The sequence below is a fragment of the Sceloporus undulatus genome, chromosome 2 (assembly GCF_019175285.1).
Source record: "Sceloporus undulatus isolate JIND9_A2432 ecotype Alabama chromosome 2, SceUnd_v1.1, whole genome shotgun sequence".
In the NCBI taxonomy this organism is placed as follows: Eukaryota; Metazoa; Chordata; class Lepidosauria; order Squamata; family Phrynosomatidae; genus Sceloporus; species Sceloporus undulatus.
The window spans coordinates 123,498,839-123,525,827 of NC_056523.1; the positions used below are offsets into that span (position 1 = coordinate 123,498,839).

Here is a 26,989-nt window from a genome sequence, read left to right on the forward strand (position 1 = left end):
TCCAAGGAGCTTACTTGGCAGTAGCAGCAGCAGTGCTCATCATCAGCACTTCAGTGAGTGCCGGTTGCTTGGATTCTTGGATATAGGTTTTGCTTGGTGCACCTGCAAAATCAAATGTTAGCTACAAGATTCATTTGTTTGGGACAAGGGACCCAGGGCAGATGTCACTATAACAGTGATACCAGTTCATATAAACACTCAGTTGGAGAAATTTATGAAACCATCAGAAAACTCTGAACAATGAATGAGGAGTATCATCTATGAACTGCAAATGCCATTTCTATATTTTGTTGTTGTTGTTGTTGTGCCTTCAAGTAGTTTCCAATTTATGGCAACCCAAAGGCAAATGCATCATGGGGTTTTCTTGGCAAGGTTTGTTCAGAAGGGTTTGCCTTTGCTTTCCTCTGAGGCTGGCAGAGTGTAACTTTCTCAGTGTTTCCATGTTCTAATGAAGATTCAAACCTTGTTTTCCAGAGTTCCTCAATGTTCAAAGCACTACCCCACATCAGCTCTCTGGTTTTCTTGGCAGAATTTGCCATTACAGAGTAGCAAATTATGGCATTTTAAGTGGTGTGATGATGCAAATTATTATGGTGGCATTGCAAGAAACAGAAATTATGAAGTCTGGTTCCTAATCCTCAAGTATAGTTGCATATAAATGTACCTTGAAACAATGCTCCCCCCTCCCCCCTCGCACACATACAGCTCAGGCCCAAATTCATCCTGCTTTACAAGATGTTTGACAAATGTACCGGTGAACTAAAAACTGACTCAATACAGTGTCTTGCCCTTCTACTGTCCTATTCAGGTAAGGCACCTAATTTTCTTTATTCTTTTTATACTAACTTTTTAAAAATATAGTGTGAAGATTCAATTGCTTGAACATTGGCTCAGCATTTCATTTGTATAATATCTTTAGAAAACAACACAAATGTTGGGTAAATATACTCCATGGGGTGAGGGTGAGCAATGAAGTGACAGAGATATGACAGGGGTCAGCCAATTAGCACTCTCTATGGCTGGTTTTGTCAGTATCAGAAATAGCTGATTTCTTCCAAATGTGATCCTGAAAGACTATGTGTTTGTATAAAATAGAGTGATTACCATTATCCAAGAGGCTCATCAATTAATGTATATATGTGACTACTTAGTTTTCATTTCTTACAAATGTGGTTTGGGATTTGTGTAACTGACAAGATATACAGAAAGAATTCTAATAAATAACCCTAAACACAACTACCAAATGTCATGACCTTGGCTCACTTTATTTTAGCAGACAAAATATCTGCTACACTACATACTTTATACCCAGTTTCAAAATATTCCCCTGTACCTGTGTTGGACTGGAACAGGGTAAGCTGGAAGGAAAGGGCACAAAGAAATACAGCTGCTCTGTATTTACCTGTATAAATATCCTTGCACGCAGTGTGAAATTTCCCCATATAAAATTCTAACCCTATGATTGCAAAAATAAGGATCGCAAAAAATAGGAGGAGGCCAATTTGTAGCAGAGGTATCATGGCCTTCATGATGGACTTGAGGACAACTTGTAAACCTGTAGAGGAAAACAAACAGAAGACAGAGTAAAATCATTACAAAACAGATCTATGTGAGGAAAATATCAGACATATTACTAAAATCTCAACAGGAGTAGGGAAGGAGCTGTGCTGTGCTCCCTGCTTCATGCAAATTCCCCAACTCTTCTTTCTAACCTGAGATTCAGACCTTGCTCATACAATCTGGAACTGAAAGAGATGACAAGACAGAGGTTCTCCATTACACAGACACACATGTACAGAGAGAGATCAAAAGGATATTTTCAGTTATTCCATTAGTCAATAATTTGTCAGAATAACAGTCCAATTATATCAGCCTACCAAGAGCAGATCTTAAAAATCAAGAGGACTGCAGTTGCTAGTATTTGACCAGGGACGTAGCCGGGGGGGGGGGTTTCTTGGGGTCCGGACCCCCCTTCCATTAGAAAAATGAATGGTGTGTGCTGCTGCGCCGCTGCACCCAAGCCCCATTATAATGGTGGCACTTAGTCTGGACCTCCCCCCTTTCCTAAAATCCTAGCTACGTCCCTGATTTGACACAGAACACACTTGGAAGGTCAGTTGGATGTGACCAGATCTTCCAGGTTAAGAATTTAGGTGGATCCTCCAAAGCTATTTTTGACAATGGTTCTGGGTTTAGTGCTTCTAGTAATGCAAGGTTTTATTTTCTTTTATAATGAAAAAAGTGGAAATGCCACAGGTACTAGAGCTTGATCTTAATATATAAGACCCTTGGAAATACATTCAGGGAAATCACAATCCTGGCTAAGGCTCTGTTTCTGCATGTGGAGGCTGGGAAAATAAAGGACTGGTGATGCATTTACTCAATAGTAAATCTTAATTTGTTCAGTGAAGCTTACTCCCAGGAAATTGTCCACAGGATTGTAAATCAAATATTGTAGAGAGTTTGTCTGCATACTAGATTCCACAAGAGGGCTGTTGAGCAAATTGAAGGATCACAGTAAATAGTTATGGGTGCATTCTGGAGTTGCTGGAAAACCCTGAGAAGCAGCCTAGATTGTCTTATATCCAACAGGAAAATGGTAAGATGAGGGTTTCAAATCAAGATGATTCAAGAAGGCTGCAAACTAGTTGTAGGACACTAACTCACTTGGGATTCCCGACACTAGCTTTAGTGGCCGGAGCACACGAACTGCCCGCAGAGTCCGCAGGTCAAATTCAGTGCCGACTGTTGCCAAGATGCTGCAAGAGAAAAAGAGAGTTGGTATTAAGAACTTGGACCACAGAACAGAGCAGAAAGCATTATGGCTTTTCTCACAAAGGCATCTATAGTCTGGGTTTTCACTGGTTGGAAGAGAACCTGTTGGTAGCTGCCTTGAGTGTTATGTTTCTTTTAATGAAAAAGTTGGATTTATAAACAACAAATGATAAGAAATAAAACCTGAACTCTTCAAAAAACATTGAGGACTTTGTTAAATCTAGACATGCATATGTAAAATCCTACCAATTATTTGCTGTTGGGATGGATTAATTTTTAATATTAACCATAACTCTTTGATTCTATACCCGATTTCTAATTAGCATCCTAGATTGTTTAACCCAGAGGTACATACACACCCATATACACACACAACTAGGTGATAAAAAAATCACACATACCCATAATTATGTGAAGAAACATTAGTTTACAGTTTCGAGTTACCAGTTACTACTGATGCCATTGCAGTTTGTTTTTTCAAGCTGCCACAAACATACTGACTGCTATGCCTGTGTCCTGTGCGTACTACAGGTCAGCAACTGGAAGCCCTTGAGGCCAAATTCATCTCTATGAAGGATACCAACTGCCCACCCTGACCCCCACCACAAGATACACATAACTGCCTGTGTGGAGGTGCAGAGAAAAAAGATGTCAGAGGCAATTAGCTTGCTCTCATGAAAATTTATACAGTGGAGTTGAAGCACTGGTTAACAATTTTCATCCATTTCCTGAAGTAGCTCTCTATGATAATTTGGTGTTATCCAAATAATACATTGGTCTATGTAAATCTATGTTATTTCCCCCACATCTTCACTGACACATTTCCATCATGGGGCTGTAACTGCTAACTTCAAGTTGGAGCTGCAAAAGTGAGAAAAACCGTGTAAACCAGTGTTTTCTTCTGTTTCTCCCAGCAGATCCAGTTTCCTTTGTTGTGTATTTAGGCATCAAATAAAGAGCATACTGTTTAGATTATCATTTTAATGAGATAAATTCTGATAATCTAATATTTGCTTTCTCTCAATGTTGTTATTTATGTTCTAATGTTTTAGGACTTCATTGTTATTGGTTTTAAGATGCTGTTAGTCACCTCAAAGGAACATAAACATTTTAATAAGTATATAAAATCTTTATCTTTCACACAGAAAATATTCCCCTTCTGCATAAATCAACACTTACTGAGCTTCTCTTTTGTCCCCCTTTATGTATGTATGTATGTGTGTGTGTGTGTGTGTGTGTGTTTTGTTCATAGGTAGCAATCATTATTCCTCATACATAACTGGCTTCCACTCCAACTTCAGCTAAATTAATCCATAGCTCCTTTTCAAAGACTGGGAACCATCCCAGGAACTTTGCCTGTGGCTGGTTCAGTACTACAAAATAAAACAATGATCATTATCATCATCTCCTCATTTTACTCTTTCTGGATCCCAATCACACTGGCAAGAGCTAACACAGCAAGATCCATCCCCTGCACAAAGACTACCAACCCTGTTACCAACTTCCATTCACTCATTTTTGGTTAAGCAATCCTTTTTCCCTACTTTTTCCTTCTCCTTAAACATGATTGAATTTCAGAGGATAGTAATTATGTTGTAATGAGACTTCTTGGCTGTGGTGCTGCACATACTTCTTGCTGCATTCTTATCTTTTTCTTATGGCAATTGAAAGTTGACTCAGTTGGACCTAATGAGCAACTCTGATTAAGAAACACTTATCTACTCTGGTCATGTGAATCAATTCCAGGAGTAACAAAGGTGTTATGTCACATTCACAGATGAACAGAAAGCTAGAGAACTCCCCACCTGTAGTTGACCTAATCTATTTAAATAGTACTTGCATTATGAGGTAGCACTTATCCTGGAATACACATTGTATTTTAGTATCTCTGAGTGGGATGGGATGGGAATTAGTCACTAGTCCCTAAATTGGAGCTAGTTCTTACATTACTCAAAATCAGGAAAAGAAGATTCAATAAATGCATTGGGTTTCTTTCCACACTTCTACCATAACACACAATGTGAAATTTCATCTTATTAACCCAATGCATCCTTTGGGGCTCACACAGCTAGGACAAAAAGGCCATGATGCAAAAACACATTTCAACAGATCCATCATGAATCTGTTGACTCATCAAGCAGTAGTCTGAGGTGTCCATTGCATGCTGTGCTGCACTAGCTACAGTGAGCTCTTGGTATCCGCGGAAGTTTGGCTCCAGGACCCCACATGGATACCAAAATCCGTAGATGCTCAAGCCCCATTAAATAATTGGCACAGAAAAATTGCATCCCTTACATAAAATGACAAAATCAAGGTTTACTTCTTGGAATTTATTCCCCCCCCCAAATATTTTCATGCCACAGATATTGAGAACTGACGAGTACCAAAAAGTTTAAAGATCATGTATGCCAACTTTCAACATGCTCCCAAATACCAACCTTTAAATAACAGTCCTTGCCAGATGAAAACAAAGGCAATATAACTCTGAAATTGACAAGACTAAAGTTGGTAAGTTCCCCATCTTTCAGTTTGTCTGAGCCTGTGATACTCTCCCAGCTGCACCAATGGAGTTGCAAGAGGGTAGCAATGTTTTAGTTAAAATGCTAAGAGGAGGTTTAAGCCTCCCCTACTTGCCCAGGTCCTGATCTGGACTGGAGCTGTGCATGCTTAGTTTACCATAGAAAAGAGTAGTCTTTAGCTGTACATTGCATATTTAATGCAGCATGCAGCCTGATCCTGAGAAAACAAGCAGCTGCTGTCCCATATCTCTGGGTCCCTCTCACTCCGTTTACTTTAGCAAGTGGTAGGATGGCTGGCAAGAAGAGTGATACAGGAATGGGCAGAAGTGCATCCTAATTTGGTGGTGGCATTATTATTAGTAATAATACATGTAGTCTCCCTTTTCTGGAATTCTGAAATCCAAAAAATTCCAAAATCCAAAATCCAAAATTGTTTACAAGGGTGGCTGAGATAATGACATCTTTGCTTTCTGCTGGTTTGTTTGTTTCATGCACAGAAATATTAAAATATAGTGTATAAAATTACTTTCAGGCTATGTGTATAAGGTGTATATGGCGACTAGTTTTGCTCTGCAGGGAATCCATAGCCTCTAGACCACAGGACTTCCCTGTGGAGCAAAAAGAACCCTCAAAAAGCAATGGCGCCGTGGCGTGCAGACACTAGGCGTCCTGCATGTAACAATGGTGGCACCCATCTGTACTAGGGTTGAGGCACATGTGGGCGGAGCGCCCTCCGCCAACCCCAGCACGTGACGAGGGCACCCAATAGTCCCGTCTGTACTGGACCTATGAAACATAAATGAATTTCATGTTTAGAATTGAGTCCCATCTCCAAGATAGCTCATTATATATATGCAAATATTCCAAAATCTGAAAAACTCAAAAAATCCTAATCACTTCTGGTCCCAAGCTTTTGGGACAAGAGAAACTCAGATGTAGGATTAACCGTGGTACTCCCTTAAATGTACATATTACATAAATGTATATAGTACTTTCACAACATAACATAAAAGACAGGTTTCTGCCTTGAGGGCCTTGCACTCTATGTTTTGACAGAAACAAAGGCAGTATCCAGACCGGTGCTTTGTGCCGGCCTGGATACATTCTAGGGTTGCCTCGGGGCATCCTTTACAGACGCCCCGCAAACCTAGCACGTAACCGTGGTGTCAAATTGGCGGCACCCTGTCTACATGGGTGCCACCATTACGACGTCACAGCCACGCTGCAGCCAAACAGCGCAGCACAGGCGTGATGTGCATGCGCCGCTGCAGGGTGCTTGTGATGCCCTTTCAGTGGTGCCGGAAGGAGCTCTGAAATGGAGCTCCTTTAGCCAGACGTATCGCTGATGTGGCCTTTAAATGGTCCCTTTCCCGAGCGGCCCCTTTCTCTCTTTCCCCGCCACTGTCGGGGTGTCCTTGGGGCATGAAGCCCCAAGGACATCCCTTTCCAGGCCATGGGGAAGTGCCGTTTTGCTGCTTCCCCGAGGCCTGGAGAAGCGGCAGATTGGGGCCTCTGGGGCTGCCGCTGCGGCTCCAATCTGTCAGGAAAAGAGGCGGGTGCAGGCCGCCCCAAAGGGGCGGTCTGTATCCCACCAAAGGGAGGAAGGAAAGACAGGTGTGGAAGGAAAGAATATGACCAACCTCAGTGACATCTACATAACATGGCAATCCCATGCCACATTTGTATCAACTGGAATTCTTTTTAAATTGGTACAAGAATCTTAGGCCAATACATCTTGAGATATGCCACTTGCAGATCTATGCTGGTGTAACATCAGAGATTGGTTGAAGTAACTATAGTATGCAGTCCAAAACAAGGCAGTATTGGGGGCTTTGGGAGGGAGGAAGAGGTTTTCTCCAGATCTTGTGCTCATCCATCCCCTGCATCAATCAATGTATGTGAGAGGTGATGTAAGTTTAAAAAATTCCCATTAAGCTCAATGGAGAGACCAATACACACCTGCTATTTCACTCCATGTATCTCATACCCATCATAATGGTCTGGAAAAGTTATACAGTACTATCTACAGGCAATCACTGCACAACTACCCTACTTTATTAACCCCTAACTTATCATTCCTTTTCTATCAGAGGCTGGATATCATCCGGACAATTCTGTCTTTGGATGCAGGAGCTCTAACAGTGATACCATATTTAAATTCTTAATGCCATATGCTAAATCAACATTTCAGATGCTTTTGTGTTTCTATGATAGCTGGTGTTAAAGTCCAAGGTTCTATGTCATATATTAGAACCAAGATTGCATAATACCATAGAATGGACATTCTCAATGCCAGTTTTATATTTTCATTACACATTACTTTCTTCATCTTAAAGAAGCTATTCAAGACCTTTTAACTTTTATTCCTCAGTTATGAAACTATTGTTCATTCAATCAGTTCCAAAGTAGTTATATCAATCAAGCCACTCCACAATTTCCTTTTGGATGTGAATGGTGTTTCTTGGGCTTTTTTTTTTTAAAACTAATTTTTAGTAATGAACTAATAATCCCTCTTTGGACCATACTTATTTTAATTTATTTCACTGGTAAATCTTTCTAAGTTATTTGGAGTTTATCACACAGGGAAAAGCAGGGGTTTAAATAGCAAAAATCATATGAAAATCACGCAATCACAATTAACATTTTCACACGTCGTGATTAAAGTGCCATCATCCTGGGAATAAACAGGCAATAAACAGCAACAAATCATTTACAGGGAAATCCCGTGAATGATTTGTTGCTGTTTATTGCCTGTTTATTCCCAGGATAATGGCTCTTTGATCACAATGTGTGTGAAAATGTTAATCGTGATTGTGCGATTTTCATGTGATTTTTGCTGTTTAAATCCCCTGATTTTCCCCATGTGATAAAGTCCTTAGTAATATTGTATTATCTGTATATTAGTTGTATATACAGTAATCAGCAAGTGCTTCCTTAGATGTTCTTGGAGTAAACATTAAAGGGCAATGGCAAAAGTATATGTCCTTCATGTTTTCTCCCCTTCATAATTCCATGTTATCTGTCCACCAATCTTCAGCTGTCACTGCAGCTTTTTGTTGCCAGTACAGACTGTCAACAAAACAAATAACTTTTGAATCTAGATAATTGTTTACTAGCAACCACATCAAATGGCCTCAGATGACTTTATCAAAAGTTTTCTCACGGGCAGTAATTCAAGCATCCAGATCTATATCTTCGTCATGTATTTGTATGTGTGTGTGTGTATATGTGTCTTCAAGTTGCTGGTCAACTTATGGCAACATCATGAATTTCATAGGGTTTTCTCAGGCAAACAATATCCAGAGTGGATTTTCTTCCTATGTTCCTTCCAGTTCCTTCTATACGTGTATACAGAATAAAAATTCCTTTATTATAAATTTTTCTCTGAATCCAAATTAGATGTCTTCTGACACTTTTTCACACTTCTTGCAGATTTGGCTATGTATTGTTTTGAATAAAATCTTATGCAAATCACTTATTGAGCTTACTGTTCTGTAATCATTACAAACTTAGCATTTTTCTTTTTGAATAATGTAATCAAAACAGATCTTTGCTAAATTTCAGGAGTGCCTCCTGTTTTATAGATTTGGTTGAAACATTCACCAAGATATCTAAATCAACCTTTTCAATTATCTTTAATATTTCTGTGTAAACACTATCAGGTGTTTTTTGTCATTTTTATTGCATTTTGAATTTCGGCTTTCTCTATTTCCTGTGCAATATTATCACCTATAATAAATTCTGGTCTATTATCTTCAAACAATTTCCCCATGTATTCACTACATCCTGCAGCTATACCCTGAATATATTAGCACATTATTTGTATCTACTAGCAGTGGACATGGTCACTTTTTGAAAATGCTTTTTATTTCCTTGATCTTCTTGAGCACCTTGATGGTATCATGGATTTCTCTGAATTTTCTTTTCCTGCACATTGTTTGGACCACCACTTTTCTTTAGTTTGATTTCAGATGCCCTTATGTACTTCTTTGTATTTATTTATGCCTTTATTTCTTATTTTGTCTCTCTTGCATTATCTATAATATCACTACAGTCAGCAACTTTTTTATTTACATTGGTATTTTTTTGATTACTATTAATCATATCTATGGTTTCGATTAATTTAGATAAAGTAGCCTTTACATCTAATGATATCTGAATGCAGGGTGTTATTGATATCTTCTTGAATCCCTTAACCACCACATGTACAGTTGGATTATCTGATTGTTTTATTTGTGTATGTTTTTATTTTTTTATATTTTCTTTAATATGAGGCAAAGTAAAGACTATGATCTGAATTTACATTGGTTCCTGGAATTCACTTATTTAGCAATACTTTGCTGTCTCTAAACTCTAAATATATAGTGCATTCGATCTGTGACAATATTGTTCAAAGTACCAAATTGCAGTTTTCCACTAGTGGTAATTTAAATGTGCTGTTGGTAATTACATGTGTTTTTTTTAAAAAATGTTTTATCTTTATATTGTTTTGTTTTTTAAGCACTCCACCCCACATATATATACCACAGGAATTCCACTCCAACCATTCATATTCCCAGGCATACTTATGATCACTTCTATTTTGTATAATCACAGCTTGGACAAGCAGAACAGTACAAAGAGCCACTAGACACAGAGTTCCATTAAAACTGCACAAGGGGAATGGCAAATATTCTCTCAGTGACTATGCTCACACAACTGTGGGAAAGAAATTGAGGTCAGGGAAAACAGGGTTCAATACTGACAGGAACTTATAATGGTGGGGAATGTACACCACTTCATTCAAATTGGGGATTTACACCCACAGGTTTTATTGTCAGAGGGACCTGTTTCTTTACAGGTTATTTTTGGGCAATATTTTTTTTCTTAGTTAGAACCTGCTATATAATTTAGATCTAGACCACAGAAGAGGACAAAGGGTTGAAGACCCCTTCAATCCACATATGAAGCTCCTGAAACAGATGTGAGTCCCTGTGCTTACTCTAGAGTAAGTACGTAAGAAATAGTTGCTAGCTGTTTGACCGGTTTGGCCTTTGGATACCAAGTAGGGTAGGCCCAACAAGCTGCATGGTTGCAGTGATAATAGAGAGGCTGAAAAATTGCAAAATACGATTCTGTTAGCACGCATATCACACCAGAACCAGCACATTCACCACTTAATGACAGACAGAACAGTTGTCATGAGTGTGCAGAATGAAGACAGAAGTAATTCTGGAAGTGGGCTTCTGTGAGGCTTACCCATTTTGTGCTTTAGAGTACAACACATGAGCAAGTGCATAATGTGTCTTAGCCTCTGAACTATTTAAATAATAATTTAAATAAATTTTATTACATAAAATAAAGTCTTCAAGAAATGCAAAAGTAGTCTGACAGTTCTGCTGCTGTTAAGGCTTGGTACCTAATTTCATAGGAAATCATAGAATCATAGCATCATAGAGTTGGAAGAGACCGCAAGGGCCATCCAGTCCAACCCCCTGCCATGCAGGAAATCCAAATCAAAGCATCCCTGACAGATGGCCATCTAGCCTCCGTTTAAAGACCTCCAAGGAAGGAGACTTCACTACACTCCGAGGGAGTGTGTTCCACTTTCGAACAGCCCTTATTGTCAGGAAGTTCCTCCTAATGTTGAGGTGGAATCTCTTTTCTTGCAGCTTGCATCCATTGTTCCGGGTCCTGTTCTCTGGAGCAGCAGAAAACAAGCTTGCTCCCTCCTCAATATGACATCCTTTCAAATATTTAAACAGGGCTATCATATCACCTCTTAACCTTCTCTTCTCCAGGCTAAACATCCCCAGCTCCCTAAGTCGTTCCTCATAGGACATGGTTTCCAGACCTTTCACCATTTTAGTCGCCCTCCTTTGGACATGCTCCAAAGCGTGTCCAAAGGAGGGCGAAGATCTTGACCTTTTTGTGAATGAATAGATGCAGATGTGTGATTAAACATTCTACCATGGCTACATCCTCAAATAGTCCAACTAAGAGTATCAAGACCCAGCACTGGGCTGCTTAAATACAATTTGCCTTCTGCTATGAAAAAGAGAGAGAGAGAGGGAGAGATTAAGGGAATCAGCTTAAGAAATCATGTAGTGTGTCCCACTGAAGCACCATTTTTGAACAGGCTTATATAATTTGCCTTGCCAGTTATGTATCGTTAAACTCAATTGATACACAAATGGTACTAACAGTCTAACTTGAGATCGTGTTGTGCTAGAGGAGCACTTACCATGTGGAGGCCAGCCATAAGTGAGTCTAGATTTGAATCACAAGCCACCAGCTGGTTCTCAGCAGCCTTGCATTCTTCTATTTTTAATGACACAATTATCAAGGCATTCGAGGCTATAGATGGCTTGAAAATATGATCATCAGGCAAATATTTATAGTAGCATTGGTGTTAAATAGTCTTCCCTGAAAACACTATAGGTGACATTATTGTCACGTTCCCTTCAGCAAATAATAAAATAAAAAAATAAAAAATGTGGTAAGAATGGCTTGTGAACTATAAATCCATGTGTATCCCAATTAATAAATGAACTTACCAGCATTAAACATACCTTATTATTCCTAAGAGAATATATACATACAGCAGGAGACCACAGGACCCCAAGAGACTCAGGATGGCGCATGGTACCTTTTTAAAGCTCTTTGCCTGTTAACAGTCCTATACAGTGACATCACTAGGGGTGCAGGGCATGAGGACTACACCGGGTGACACCCAGAGGGGGTTGTACACCCAGTGGGGCAGTACACCATATGTGGGGCTAGAGCAGCTGAGCAAGTGAGAAAGGGTGTTGTGTCCCTTTTTCACTTGTCCAGTCATCATGCAAGACCTGAAATAACTGTCTAGAGCTGCAGCACCAGCCCCATAGTAAAGGCTGGGGGGTGCCTTTCATTTGTGGTCTGTCACAGCTATTCCCAGAAACAGCCATGCTGGATCCCAAATGACCATTGGAGGCCCAGCACTCCCACCCACCAGCAGTGGTCAGCAGTACCCACACCAGGTGACACCAAGCACAGAGATGCCACTAGTCCTATATAACTGATGATATCAAAAGAATAAGCAGTGGCCCTAAATAAAGACAAATAAAAATATAGGAGGAATTTTCTAGTTTTAGGACAACCTGTGATTTTTAAATATACCTACCAAAAAGCCAGTCTTCCACTGAAATTCGATGGAACTCACTTATGAGTGAACGCATAATTTAGGTTAGGATCTCTCTTCCTACCTTGCTGTCAATAATAGCCACTTCCTCCCCAGTGTAATTATCAGTTTGGTTATGGTAGAAAGGGGAGGTACAACTCCCCCACTCCTGTAGTCCTAATTCTGGGCTTTCCCCCTCTTAGATTGTAGCTAATGAAAGTGATTCATTTAATCCTGTATATATTTTGGTCCCTAATTGCAAATGAAATTAAAGGTGTCAGAAAAGAGTCCAAATGGCTCATACATCCTATAGCACTTGAACATTTAGGACAACACCACAGTCATACTCTCAAGGCCCCTGTTCTATTTCTTCAGCCTATAGCTAGATCCCACTTGTGAAGACTAGGTTCAGGGACGTAGCCAAGGGGGGGGGGAGTTCTGGGGGTCCGGACCCCCCCTTCCATTAGAAAAATGAATGGTGTGTGCTGCTGCGCCGCCGCACCCAAGCCCCATTATAATGGTGGCACTTAGTCTGGACCTCCCCCTTCCTAAAATCCTGTCTACGTCCCTGCTAGGTTATTGGATTGATTCCCCATACAAGCTCTGTTTTGCCTGCCACTGCAAAGTACCTCATGTGGAAAATGAGTCAGGCAACCTCAGATTCCCCCCTCCCCTTCCTGGCAGAGTTCCTATGCCTTGAAAAAAAAATGCATGGACAAGCAGAATTACAGGATGCAAGGTTTTTCCCTTTCATGCGGTTGAAGTGATTGGGAAAGCTTCATTCATGTATATCAGCTTGCTCTGCAACTTCTCTAGCACAGAAGTCTTTTGGCGGGGGGGAGGGGGAGGGGCTAGCCACTTTCAGTTGCATTAGTTGTGTAAATACATAATCATATTTCTTCCAGATTTGTCCTGAATCAATGATACTCAAAGTGATGGTCCCTAGATGGCCAGCTCCTGAGCTACCAATTGCTGGTCCCTGGTGAGTCTCATATGTGAACCTCATATGTAAGCTTTTAATTATTTTCAGAGAGGTAGCCAGGCTTGCCTGTGGCACCAAAACTGACTAAATGGTGATATGGTACAATAAATATGCTAGTCTTTAAAGTGACACGATGCTCACTGTTTTCCATAAATGTTGTTGTACTGGCTCATGTTCAGATTAGCAAAGGCTATTCACCACTCTTAACCATGCAGTAGCCTCCTTCCATGTGCACTTAAAACCACAGAAAGTCAGTTTATGCCACTCTTTACACATTACAACAGTAACTGTTCCTTCTACAAGATTAATCTTTATGTCAGAGTAAGCCCTGAATACCTATCAGATACACCTCACATGTTAGGAACTTGTTATTTTAAAATCAAAACTGCCATTTTCAGGATACAATGTTTGAGTTAATAACCAGATTCTTTGCTTGTGTGGTAAACCTGCAATGTGTATATTACTGCCAGCTCTGATCGTTTCTCAGATGAAATAGTTCATATACAAGCCTTACAAAGAATAATTACTAGCATTTATACAGCATTTTAAATAAAACTTCCTTACTGGATATGGGCCTTGCATGTCAGTATTATTATGCCTGTGATGCAAACGAAGGACTGAGACATAAAAATAGCAGTTTGCCTAAGGCTAGTGAGTGGGTTTATGATAGAAATGAGATTAAAGCTAGGGCCTTTATGATTCATAACTGTCTCTTAATCACAGAATAGGCGTCAGCACCCAGTAGCCTCAGACGGCTGCCAGGGCCACAGTCTGGTCTATTGCTACTGTTACTGATGTCCTGCCATTTTAACTTTCCCAGAATGCACCAGAACACCTGATCCAGTGTTTCTCAGAGGAATTGTGGGAAGTGTGTGTGTGTGTGTGTGAACAACATATGTAAACAACATAGGGTTGCCAGGTGTCCCTCATTATAAGGGATGTTGCCTATATGAGGGTTGGAATGCTTTCATTTTACACAGACTGAACAAGATCTAAAAGAAATCCTACACTTGGGGCCACAAGCTACCTAAATACTTGTTAATAGCTACTAGCTGATTATCAACTCTGCATGTCAGGAATTTCAACTATTCCTTATTGTTATTTTGAAAACCCCGTGAACACAAATATGACATCACAATGTAGACCTCGGTACCTAATCTGTAACCTATTTTTGAGTTTTCATTGCATGATGTCTACAACATTTCCTTTTTAGCGATTCCCTCCTCTTTCTGTTCTTATAAATCAGGGGTGGGCAACTATAGAAGGCTTGGGGCAACGTTAGCCCCTCAGAAGACCTTGCAGGGCCAGACTCCCCACTGCATACTCTCATTAAAAAAAAAAATCCAATATTTTGCACCCAAATGACCTCTAAGGAGTCATTTTACATTTTATATTATATTCCTCATTTTCCAAGGCTGTTTCCAATTTGAACCTACTTGTGAAGGTGACATGGACCTACCTCTGGAACTGCTGAGAAAAATTATTGGTATTCTTTTTCCTAAGTCAGAACCTACAGGAGTGAGGAAATATTTTTAGTGTCTGGTTATAAAGCAGTGAAGTGAGAAATTCTTAACAGGCAAGACGTAAAATGTTATCTGTGTGTGCATTCTGAGAAATGCACATACAGATGACCTTTTAGGCATGATTTGTTGCTGCTGTTGTGTGCTTTCTAATTGTTTCCGACTCCAGACCTTGATCTCCAGATTCCCTCCCAAATTTAGGTTCAAGAAAAAAAAAGTACCCACCAATGACAGACAAGACTTCAATGCCACTGGAGAGCACTGGAGGCTACAGTAGGCCTGCCGTCTCCACATATTTCGTATCCATCAATTCAACTATATTTTTTAAATTCCAAGAAGCAAACCGTGATTTTGCCATTTTATACAAGGGACACCATTTTACTATGCCACTTTATATAATAGGACTTGAGCATCCAGGGAGCACGACTCTTCCTGGAACCAAACTCCAGGGGATACCCACTGGTATTTCGAAGCATTTGGGGTGATGCTTGCCTTCTATGGGCTGGATAAGCCTTTAATTGCAAAAAGGAAACGATAGGATGGTCTGATACATGGTGCACTCCACTGGCCACCTAAGTACCTTTCATATAGCCATTTGTGTCCTGCCAATTTCTCTTTCTCCCATCCTCCACGAGGCTTTAAAATTTAATGACAACTGGAATAATTTCCAAGATCCTTCCCACAGAATCATGCTCATTTTTACTTTTGTCCCTGAATCAGGGACACGAGGTTTGTGAATAGGTTCAGGTCCACTGAGCTCAGTGCTACACAGTGTCATAAATGCTGAGTTCTAGTGCTATGGCTTCATAAATAAAAGAGAGGAATATTTCTGTGCTTCCACATCTCTCACTGTAGGAAAGTATTTACATGGCAATTGTGGCTTATACATCCCCTCCCTTAATTCTAAAGGAGATCAGTGCTGGAAGGGGCTCTCCTCCAGGCCTTCTGGAAGAGAAGCTGTACAAATGCCCAAATGCACTTCCAACAGCCATTGTGGTGAACAATTTACAAAATACCCAAGAAGCAAGCATGTTGATTGCATATTGTAAAACAGCAGTAGTTTTTAACATTTCCTTATTTTCCACAGTTGCACGAATGTAACAAAAATACCCTCTAAAAAAAAAGAAGAGAAATACACAGCTGAACCACTTTCAATCATTTATAAATCTAGAAATAGAGAGGGGGAACTTGTGGGGGAATTTAGGAAGAGGATAATATCTGGAAGCAATGGCGAGGGACTTCTGGGACCAGCTCACTCATTTCAGAACATCTTAGCTATGTGTTTGAGCTGTAAATAGAAGATATAAACTGATATTCTCAGTTTGGGACCAACGAATTACCACCTCCTGGAAATATTACTCAACCAGATTCTATGGTTACCACAGTGAGGTTTGGTCACAGAGAATATTGCTAGACATGATGTGTGGGGAGGAACATGTACAAAGTTCATGAGCATGTACAGAGCATGTACAGGATGGAAGAGGCAGCCTAAGTTTCAAGGGATTCTAAGCCACTTCCAGAATACATGGATATGGTGGTTGTCTGTGGAAACATTACCTGTAAAAAAGGTATGTGTGTGTGTCTCCAGATACAGGTAATATTAACATAGCCAACCCCCATATCCCCAATACTGTGTGTCTCTCTCTCTCTCTGTGGGCTACACATACATATGAGAAGTGCACATGTGCTCACATACACTCACTAATAGTACAGCAGGTCAGAGGAAAGAGAGGCTACAGCTACTGTGGGGCACTATAAAATAACTCTGTGTTGAGGTCCATTTCCCTTCTCAGAGGTGAATGGGTCAGTGAGCATTCAATACTCTCCACTTCCAGTGGAGTCAAACATTTTGAAACACTCACTTTGCCATATATATACATTGTATTGATCTTGTTCATCATGTGCATAAATCTGCAAACACACACCATGGCCTCTTGTGTATTTTTCTTCGTTTCCTTCTCTGGCCTAGTCCTTACATAGGCACTGTATTTATTCTGACTGGCTTAAGTGACCCACATGATTCTATCCGAGTTTCTATGATATCATGAAAATGACATGGCAATGTCACTGACAAAAACGATGTGAGTTATCATGAATAACATAAAATATTAGTTTTAAACAGTAACTTTCCAATATCTACACAGTTTGTACCTGCTGGCTGGGATGACTGATGGTGACTCACAGAAAGCCAATGGCTTGAAATGGAAGCCATTGGTATATATAGCTTCTTCTTTCTCCCTATTTCTGTGGCTTGAGCACTATATCCTTTGATCCTGATGAGAGTTGTATAGATACATGACTGTTGTCCTGATATAATTCAGTATGTTTCTTGACACTGGGGATACTCAAGTATTTAAATTTAACACAAATTCCTACAAGAAATCACCCAACCTGCACCTCTGAGACCAACATGCAGAAGAGAATTTAGATGATTCCATCAGATTTTATATGTAATTCTCTGAATTTTGAAAACTTGTTTAAGAAAACATAAAAACTAACATTTTAATACTAAAATATGTATTTGAGAGGGCTTTTTTTTCTCCCTAAAAAGAGCAGATTAAGGCAGGAATGGAATGGAATATAATGATGGGTAAAATCACAACATGGTCTGGAAATAGATTCACCCATCCTGACCTAACTCTCCTCACATTCCTGCCATCCTACTGAAATTAAACCTTCTATTTTTACTTCTTTCATTTCTGTTCTAGCACAACTATTTTCGGTGGTCTTGACTCATGGCTTCAATACTCATTTGCTTTGCCTACTGTGTCCGCTGCCTTACTGTGTGCTTGATTTCCCAAGTGTAACTCCTACAGTGTGGGAGAAATCTTGAGCTCATGCTTCCTCACTCACACACGTCTGGTTATTGGTCTGACCCAAGTGGTTTCATCATGAATATCTATCCCCACTCCTTCCTTACTCCAAGAGAGGTAACAGGAACTCACTCTACCACTGCCCTCAGCAGTCAACGTGTGAGAAGCACTGCTGCCCATGGGTGAGCCTCTCTTTGTCACACCAGAGGGGCTCTTCCCATTTATTGACTCTCCATAGCAACTGGCCTTTTCCCATTCACATTCTCTAGTTACCTTCTCCTGGACACCCTGGTTGCCTTGGCAACAAGACTTATCTCACTGATAAAATCTATCAGTTATGTGCACATACAGTGGACCCTTAGTATCCGCTGGGGTTTGGTTCTAGGAACTCCATGGATACCAAAATCTGTGGATGCTCAAATCCCATTAAATACAGTGGCATAGCAAAATGGTGTCCCCTCTATAAAATAGCAAAATCAAGGTTTGCCTTTCTGAATTTATATTTTGTGGAACATTTTCAATCTGTGGATGCCTGAATCCACGGATAAAAAAAAATCCGTCGATATGGAGGGCCAACTGTATGTACATGGTTTGTGTGTGTGTATGTTTATGTGTTTGTGGGTATGGCTGGGGGAGACAGAAAGTGACCATAAGGGCTAAATAAGGAGGAGCCATGTTATAGAAAAGGTATTTTAAATTAAGGAAAAAATTAGAAGCTGTGGGGTTTATAAACTCTTAGGAATCTCAAGAAGAAGTAGATTATAGTGGCATCCCCATGCCGGGTGTCATGCAGGAGGGGAGATGGCAATCAAACGCCTGCTGGGGAGGGGAGATGGCAACCCAAAGGGAGTGCTTGCTTTCCTCCTTCACTGCAGCCTCCCCCTGAGGATGGAGCTGCTGCAAACCCTCTACCATCCAGGAAGCTTGGAGAGGATGGAGAGAACTAATTCTGGACTGCTGTTATGTCTTTTGCCTCAATATTCAAATATGTTTAAGAGATACATAGTCTAATACTAACTAAAGATTCTATTTTTCAGAGTTGTGATCCTCAAATGAAAAATTCCTGGACAATCTGATTACAAAGATTTGTCCAAAAACACCTTTCTGTGTTGCCAGGCTTACCAACACTACAGGAGGCAACTGGCTTTGATTTCTGACAAGATTCACAATTGACAATGATATTTATAGTCAGCCCTCCATACCCACAGATTTTTTTTTTTAAATCCATGGATTCAAGCATCCATGGCTTGAAAATATCTTAAAAATATATAAAGTTCAAAAAGTAAGCCCTGATTTTTCCATTTTGCCTACAGTTGTCTGAGTCTAGTTCAAAGTGTTGCTCTTATCATGTACACCTCCATAACTGCTTAGATCCAAAGTACTTAAAGAACCTTCACCCATCATTCATTGAGATCAGCTGCAGGATAGTCTGGGCATTGACAGGGGAAGTGTGACCCTGTTGGTGCTCTTGGACATCTAAGCAGCCTTCGATACCATTGACCATGGTATCCTTCTGGAATGCCTGAGGGAGTTAGGTATCAGAGGCACTGCGTGGTTAACGTCCTACCTCTTGGGCAGATTCCAGATGGTGTTGCTTGGGGACAGTTATTCATCCAAGAGGGAGGTCAAATCGGGCATCCCTCAAGGTGTGATTCTCTCCCCAATGCTATTTAACATTTACATGAAGCCACTGGGAGAAATCATGCAGAGACATGGGGCATGGTATTATCAGTACGTTGATGACACCCAAATTTATTTCTCTATGTCTCCAACTGCTGCAGTGACTAAGGATGGCATCTCTCCTCTGGATGCCTGCCTTGGGTCGGTAATGAGATGGATGAGGGAAAACAAACTCAAGCTGAATCCAGAGAAAATGGAGGTAATTGCGATAGGTACCCCAAGTCCAGGGAAGGATTTTTATCAACGAGTCCTGGACGGGGTCACACTTCCCCTAAAGGACGAAGTTCGCAGTTTGGGGGTACTCCTAGATTCATCTCTATAGCTGTCATCTCAAATAGATGTGATGGCCAGGAGTTCTTGGTACCAGCTGCATCCCTACCTGGACCAAAAGGACCTTGAAGCAGTAGTACTTGCACTGGTAACCTATCATCTAGATTTCTGTAATGCGCTCTACATGGGGCTACCTCTGTACCAAGTTTGGAAGCTTCAATTGGTTCAAAACGTGGCAGCCAGATTGGTCACCGGAACACCTAAGTTGGCCCATATAACACCAGTTCTAAAAGCTCTTCACTGACTGCCAATTAGCTTCTGGGTGCAGTACAAAGTGTTGGTTATTACCTTTAAAGCCCTTCATGGCTTGGGTCCGAATTACTTGAGCGAACGCCTCTCCCTATACAATCCACCCCGCACTCTCAGAACATCTGAGAAGAATTTATAATATTCACTTCCCATAGATCGTTTACGACCACAGCCCCCACAGTCAGACACGCATTCTAGACTTTAGGAGAGCAGATTTCAGTAAACTTAGAGAAGTATTGAAGGTGATCCCGTGGTCAGAAATACTAAAAGAGAAGGGAGTTCAGGACGGATGGGAGTTTCTGAAAAGGGAGATACTGAAGGCACAATTTCAAACAGTTCCATTGAGAAAGAAAAATGGGAGATGTCTCAAGAAACTAGGATGGATGACTAAGGAACTTTCAACTGAGCTAAGTTTTAAACGGAACATGTATAAGAAATGGAAAAAGGGGGAAATCACGAAAAAGGAATTCAGACAAATAGCAAGCACATGTAGGGGTAAAGTCAGAAAAGATAAGGCACAGAATGAACTCAGGCTTGCTAGAGAAGTTAAAAACAATAAAAAGGGCTTTTATGGATATGTCCACAGAAAAAGGAAGAAGAAGGAAATGGTAGGGCCACTCTGTGGAGAAGATGGCAAAATGCTAACAGAAGACAGAGAAAAGGCAGAATTACTCAACACCTTCTTTGCCTCAGTCTTCTCAGAAAAGGCAAAGGGTGCTCAACCTGAGGATAATGGAGCAGAGGACAGAATAGGGGAATTTCAGCACAGAATAAGTAAAGAGATAGTACATGAATACCTTGTTAATCTAAATGAATTTAAGTCTCCAGGACCAGATGAACTCCATCCAAGGGTATTAAAAGAACTGGCAAATGTAATATCAGAGCCATTGGCAATAATCTTTGAAAACTCCTGGAAAACAGGAGAAATCCCATCAGACTGGCGGAGGGCAAACGTTGTCCCCATCTTCAAAAAGGGGAAAAAAGAGGATCCCAACAATTATCGTCCAGTTAGTCTGACATCAGTACTAGGAAAGATTCTGGAGCAGATCATTAAACAGAGAGTCTGTGAACATCTAGAAGGCAATGCCATAATCACAAAAAGTCAACATGGGTTTCAGAGAAACAAGTCATGCCAGACAAACCTTATCTCTTTCTTTCATAAAATTACCATCTTGGTAGATGAAGGGAATGCTGTGGATATAGTATATCTTGATTTCAGTAAGGCCTTTGACAAAGTTCCCCATGACATTCTTGCAAACAAGCTTCTAAAATGTGGATTAGACAAGACAACTATTACATGGATTAGTAATTGGTTGACTGGCTGAAGCCAAAGGGTGCTCAACAATGGCTCCTTTTCATCCTGGAGAGAAGTGACCAGTGGGGTCCCACAGGGCTCTGTCCTGGGCCCAGTGTTATTCAATATCTTCATCAATGACTTGGATGACAGAACTGGGGGCATACTCATCAAATTTGCAGATGACACCAAATTAGGAGGAATAGCTAATACTCCAGAAGACAGGATCAAAATTCAAAATGACCTGAATAGACTAGAAAGCTGGGCCAAAACTAACAAAATGAAATTCAACACAGAGAAATGTAAAGTACTGCACTTAGGGCAGAAAATTGAAATGTACAGATATACGATGGGGGACACCTGGCTGAACGAGAGTACATGTGAAAGGGATCTAGGAGTCCAAGTAGACCATAAATTGAACATGAGTCAACAGTGGCTGTCTATGACACATGTATCTTTATCTCAACCCTATTGCAACTTGTATTCTACAGGTCAGTTTTTCCTTCCTTTTAAGTTTCCAGAGATGGCGCAGATCTCATCTGGTCAACTAGTTTTATGCCAGTGAGTTTTACTGAGCACTTACTGCTACTATGAATTTTATGGATGCATTGCTTTATTTCTCACCATGGCACCACCTTTCCATGATGGTGGGACTATGTGCTCCTGTGAGGCAAGAGGCTATGCTGATAGAAGCAGTGCTGCTGGTAGATTTCCAGTGTTGGACAGACTTTTGCTGAGAAGCCAGACTAAATGTGTCATCCCTTTAGAACAGTGGATCTCAACCTGTGGGTCATGACCGCTTTGGAGGTCAAACAACCCTTTCACAGGGGTCGCCTAAGACTATTGGAAAACACATATTTCCGATGGTCTTAGGAACTGAGACACTGCAATTTTATAGTTGGGGGTCACCACAACATGAGGAACTGTATTAAAGGGTCGTGGCATGAGGAAGGTTGAGAACCACTGCTTTAGAATTTAAAGATAACATAAGAATAGATTTGAACAATTGAGCCTAACTGACCAGGAGCCAGAAAAACTCTGAAGCCATTGTGAGGAAAGAATGCAAAAAGACAACATCTCTACCCAAAAAGAAAGAAAAATCTCACTGGATGACTCATGAAACTCTTCAAGCAGTTAAGGACAGAAAAGAAGCAAAGGGGACAGATATAGGGTCAGAACCCTGAATGCAACTGCTGAACAACTTGTGCACAGGGACAAATAAAAGCAAAGAAACAGAAGTCAACAACAAAAATGATAAAACAAAAGACATCTTCTATAAGATCTGAGAATTCAAAGGGAAATTTAAACCAAGAATGAGGATGCTTTATGACCAGCAGGGAAACATGCTGGATGAGCAAGAAGAAACAAAAAGATGATGGAAACAATACACTGAACAACTATATAAAAGAGATGAATATATGATAGTTTAATTTGAGAAAGAACCATCTGCAGATGAACCTACTTTAGAAAGTGAAGCTGCACTCCAAGCACTTGGGAGAAATAAATCATCAGGAACATATATCATACCAATAGAGCTGTTTCAAGCAACAGAGAATCCATTCAAATTCTAATTAAAATCTGTCAACAAATATGGGAAACAAAACAATGACTTATGCGCTATGTTTCTCTGGCTGCGACCCCCTTGTGGCCAGAAGCCCCGCCCCTTCTTCCAGCCGCCGCCCTTCCTGATTGGCTGGGAGGCCAGGAAGGGACGGGACTCTCAGCCGCAGCTGTGCCGCATGGGGCTTCGAGGCAGCGGCGGTGGCCGCAGGCCAGAGGAGGCCTTGCCACCCTGGAGGAGGAGGAGGAGGAGGAGGGGTGAGCCCAACCGGGTGACCCCTGTGAAAGGTTTGTTTGACTTCCAAAGGGGTTGTGACCCACAGTTTGGGAACCGGTGCTCTATATACACTCCAATCTTCAAATAAGGGAATGCTAGTGATTGCAGCAGCCACAGGATCATTGCATTAATGTCCCATGCAAGCAAAATGATGTGCAAAATTCTACAGCAAAAACTTTTATTCATCAAGAAATGTGAGATGTCTGATTCTGGATTCAGAAGAGGAGGAGTCATGAAAAAATACCAAAATCAGGACTGTCCATGCCATTGTATTTTCAATTTCTATGTACAAAACCCCAGCAGATACCAAAGGCTCACTTTATACACCTCCACCTTCAAACTTGTCTAAACCCATCAGAAATGAATGTTTAAATGAACACAGGGGAACCTTTCCCTTCACCTCTCCTTTAAATAATTTCTCAAATAGAAATCCCTGTATTGAAAGAGAATCCCATGGTGATCCCATTTTCTGATAGTACTACCTATCTGATTCACTGGCTACTTGAAGTGAAGTTAGAAGCAAATATGATAAGCTAGCTGCAGATCCAGTTCTGCAAATGAGCAGGTGACTGACAGGTGTTGACATTTATATTTTGGATATCAACTGAAGCTGTGATTTTCTAAATATTTTGCACAGCAAGCGACTCCCATTAATCACTCTTTTAACAATAGCGTTCCCCTCCCCATGTCTTATAAGGTCAACTGTTACATCAACTATCCAGTGCTCATTGATCATGCCATGCCAGGCCTACGCAGCATCCCTATTGGCACTCATAAGAATGAAATACCACTCAAGACCTAGCTAATGAACTAGTAGCACATGTTAAGAAATACTTTCCAATTTTCTTTTTTATTATTGTTTTTAGAGTGTTTACTGAAACAAACATAACCAGCAAATGCATCTCAGATCCAGTACAATAAGGCACATTGAGTCGATGTTTCCTAACTCTCCAAGTAAATTGCAAGCTGACATGACAATAATTATAATAGAGTTTATTTCCAAAAATCAACATGTGAGGAAGTTTTCTAATTTTCTTGAGGGAGTGAAGGTACTGGATAGATGTTGCTACTCCAACACTCTTCATCTTGACTTATTCTTTTCATGAACATGAACCTATATTAATCTTAGGCATTTTACCACCTAGAAACAAGATATCAGTTCCTGAGAACTTGAAATATTAATTCAGTTCTATGCATGGAGTCTCCTAAAAACCTGAGGTGAAGCTAGGAATTTGTAATACTGTTTTCTACTCCTTATTACACTATGAATTGGCTGAACAGGAAAGGAGCAATTATCTAAGGCAGTGACCTTCATATTCATCTTTAACAACAGTGAAAAACAGAGGATGTGTTTTCCATACATACTCCAGAACCTATTACTTTGAAACCAGAAGTGAACAAAAGGGCACTTCCCTTTAAAAACAAAACAAAAACTATTGGCATTTTTAGTGTCTTCTTTTGCTTAAGAAAGCATATGGTTGCACACTTTGTTTTAGTGAAGAAGTGAAGACCTTGTGGAAGCTTCTGCAATATGCCAGTATTTGTCAAAATTATAGCAAAGTGTGGCCTTCCAGGTCCACAAAAGCTACCATAGTGGAACACACCACCTGCAGGATACATGATTCCCATCTCTAGTCTAAAATACAGGACCAGCATCAATATTTTCCCATATCTCTTTCTCCTTCATTGCCTCTTCTTCTCTTCCTCTTTTTTTTTTTTACCCTACTCAGATCAATGGTGGATACATTGGTGTACAACTCATATTCATTTGTGACCCATTTGGTCATGACCCATCAGTTGAAGGGAAATAATTTTAATCAGGTTTGGTATGCATCATTTTGTGTAGTCTCTGGAATGGTGCTGGTCCCCAAACCATTGACTTTCAGTCCACGTGCAGTTTAGACCATCCAAGTGGGCAGCTGATGGGCAGCATGGAATCTCTCCTTGCATCAACCACTACTGTCTTTCTGGCAGTCATTTTGCTATGCATCAGAGGAATGGTAGAAAAAACGCTGCCATCCAAGCACTGTTATTAATAGCACTGGAACAATGATCTTGATTTGAATCCTAGGGTTGGAGAAAGTCCTCATCACAGCTGGCATCACTTGTTTCCCACTGATAATAATATGGGAGAAAAGTGATCCCAGTTCAGATTACGGTAGAGGAGGAGGCATTCTTTCCCTCAGTGTCTAAAAAGGGGGAAGTTTAACTATCTTCATGCATGGGGAGATGGTGGATGAGAGAGGGTGTATGTCACTTTATGTGCACAGCTGTTGACCTGGTAGTGCATGCAGCCTTCAGGGCCAACAAGATCACCCAGCTCTGTTCTATTCTAGGCACGTTTGAATATTCTTTCATAAGATTGCTGACCTCACCATGTAAAAATCTTTACATGGAATACATGGTGCAATACAATGTATTATTAAAAATGGAATGAGGTATCTTTCACCTACATCATTACTGTACTTTGATATCACTTTAATTGTCATGGCTGCTTCCAGTGGAATCTTGGGATTTGTAATCTGGTAAATTACTATAGCTCTCTGGCAAAGAAATCTAAACATGGCATAAAACTGCAAATCCCTGGATTTTGCAGGATGTAGCCATGGCAGCTAAAGTGATATCAAAGTGCTATAATGGTGTAGTCTGAAACAGTATGAAGTTTTTCACACAGGCCCTAAAATGGGCCCATTACATTACAAAACGTGTGCACGCACAGGCGCGCATGGAATGGGATGGGGCTAGGAACTGTATTTTACTGTACACTGGAATGCTGCCGCTGCCATTGGGCATTCCAATCACGTCCTCCCTCTGCTCCAAAGGGCGCGATTTCTGAGAACTGTTCTAAAGCATTATGGATTTCTCTTACAATGCTGTTTTAAAAATCCTAGTACTTGACCTGCACCAGTATGCTTTTTTCCTATCCAGCAAGAAGATTGTTATGGACTAGTTTCCTCATGAGGAGTTTACCTATAGAATTGTTCTACCATGCCCAATGAAGATAACGTATTCATTAGGTAGAATTGCCTTGAGATATGAATGTCTGTGAGTAAGTGTGCAACAGTGTATGGATGTAAGCTCCCTTTTGTACTTAATCTTCAGCTCACTGGAAGAGGAGATACTGATAAAAGTAACAAATAAGCAAACATGGTTGAATGGCTAGTGAAGGGAGTCCAGCTTCTTGAGTGTTAAGTATCTTTCTTCCCAAGTCTATGAATGCTTATGCTACTAAAACAAAAACATTTTATAAAGAGAGAAACTTGTCAGTATTTAAAGCACCACAAAACAAAAATTAGTTAATGATCAGGAGGATGACTATGTTAGCCTCAAAAGGGGAAGCACTGGCAGCTCAGCTGAACAAAGGAGAGGAGGAGGAGGAAGAAGAAGAAGAGGAGGGAGTTTATCAGACAAGGGAAATTGGAAGTATAATCCAATGGCAATCCGCACACAATTTCGGGCAATGGGAAGTCAGTTCGAATGCAATCATGGGGTTTCACGTTATTGCGTGATAGACTACCACACGCAATTTCAGGCAATGGCAAGCTATTTTCGGGCAATGGGAAGTCAGTTTGAATGAAATTTGGATTCATGTAAATTCACTGAACTAGCGAATTCACGTGGATGCATTCTGGCCCCGCTTTCTTTTCATTCGAAATTAAGAGAAATTCCTCCCATGTGATAAATTCCCTGGAGAAAGTAAGGCAGGCAGGCTGTAGAGAACAAACTTCTAGTCTGCTATTTAAAAAGGTAGACTTGTGTGTCTGCCCTGAGAACCTTTATAACTGGGTGAATTAAAAGTATTAACAAAACAAATAGTGGTGACACCCCAGTGTGAAACCCCAGGATTTTCCT

At 40.5% G+C, this 26,989-nt stretch overlaps 1 protein-coding gene across 13 annotated transcripts in view; it reads right to left on the minus strand.

Annotated features, from left to right (window-relative positions):
- The window catches only part of CACNA1A (calcium voltage-gated channel subunit alpha1 A), a 461,089-nt gene that overhangs the window by 258,071 nt on the left and 176,029 nt on the right, over positions 1 to 26,989 (minus strand). For all 13 annotated transcript variants that reach the window (XM_042448340.1, XM_042448338.1, XM_042448344.1 and 10 more), the window contains exons 6-7: positions 2,668 to 2,759; positions 1,403 to 1,555 (exon numbers count right to left, since the gene is read on the minus strand). In XM_042448340.1, coding sequence (XP_042304274.1) covers positions 1,403 to 1,555; positions 2,668 to 2,759 — 245 coding nt within the window. The remainder of the gene's footprint in view (positions 1 to 1,402; positions 1,556 to 2,667; positions 2,760 to 26,989) is intronic.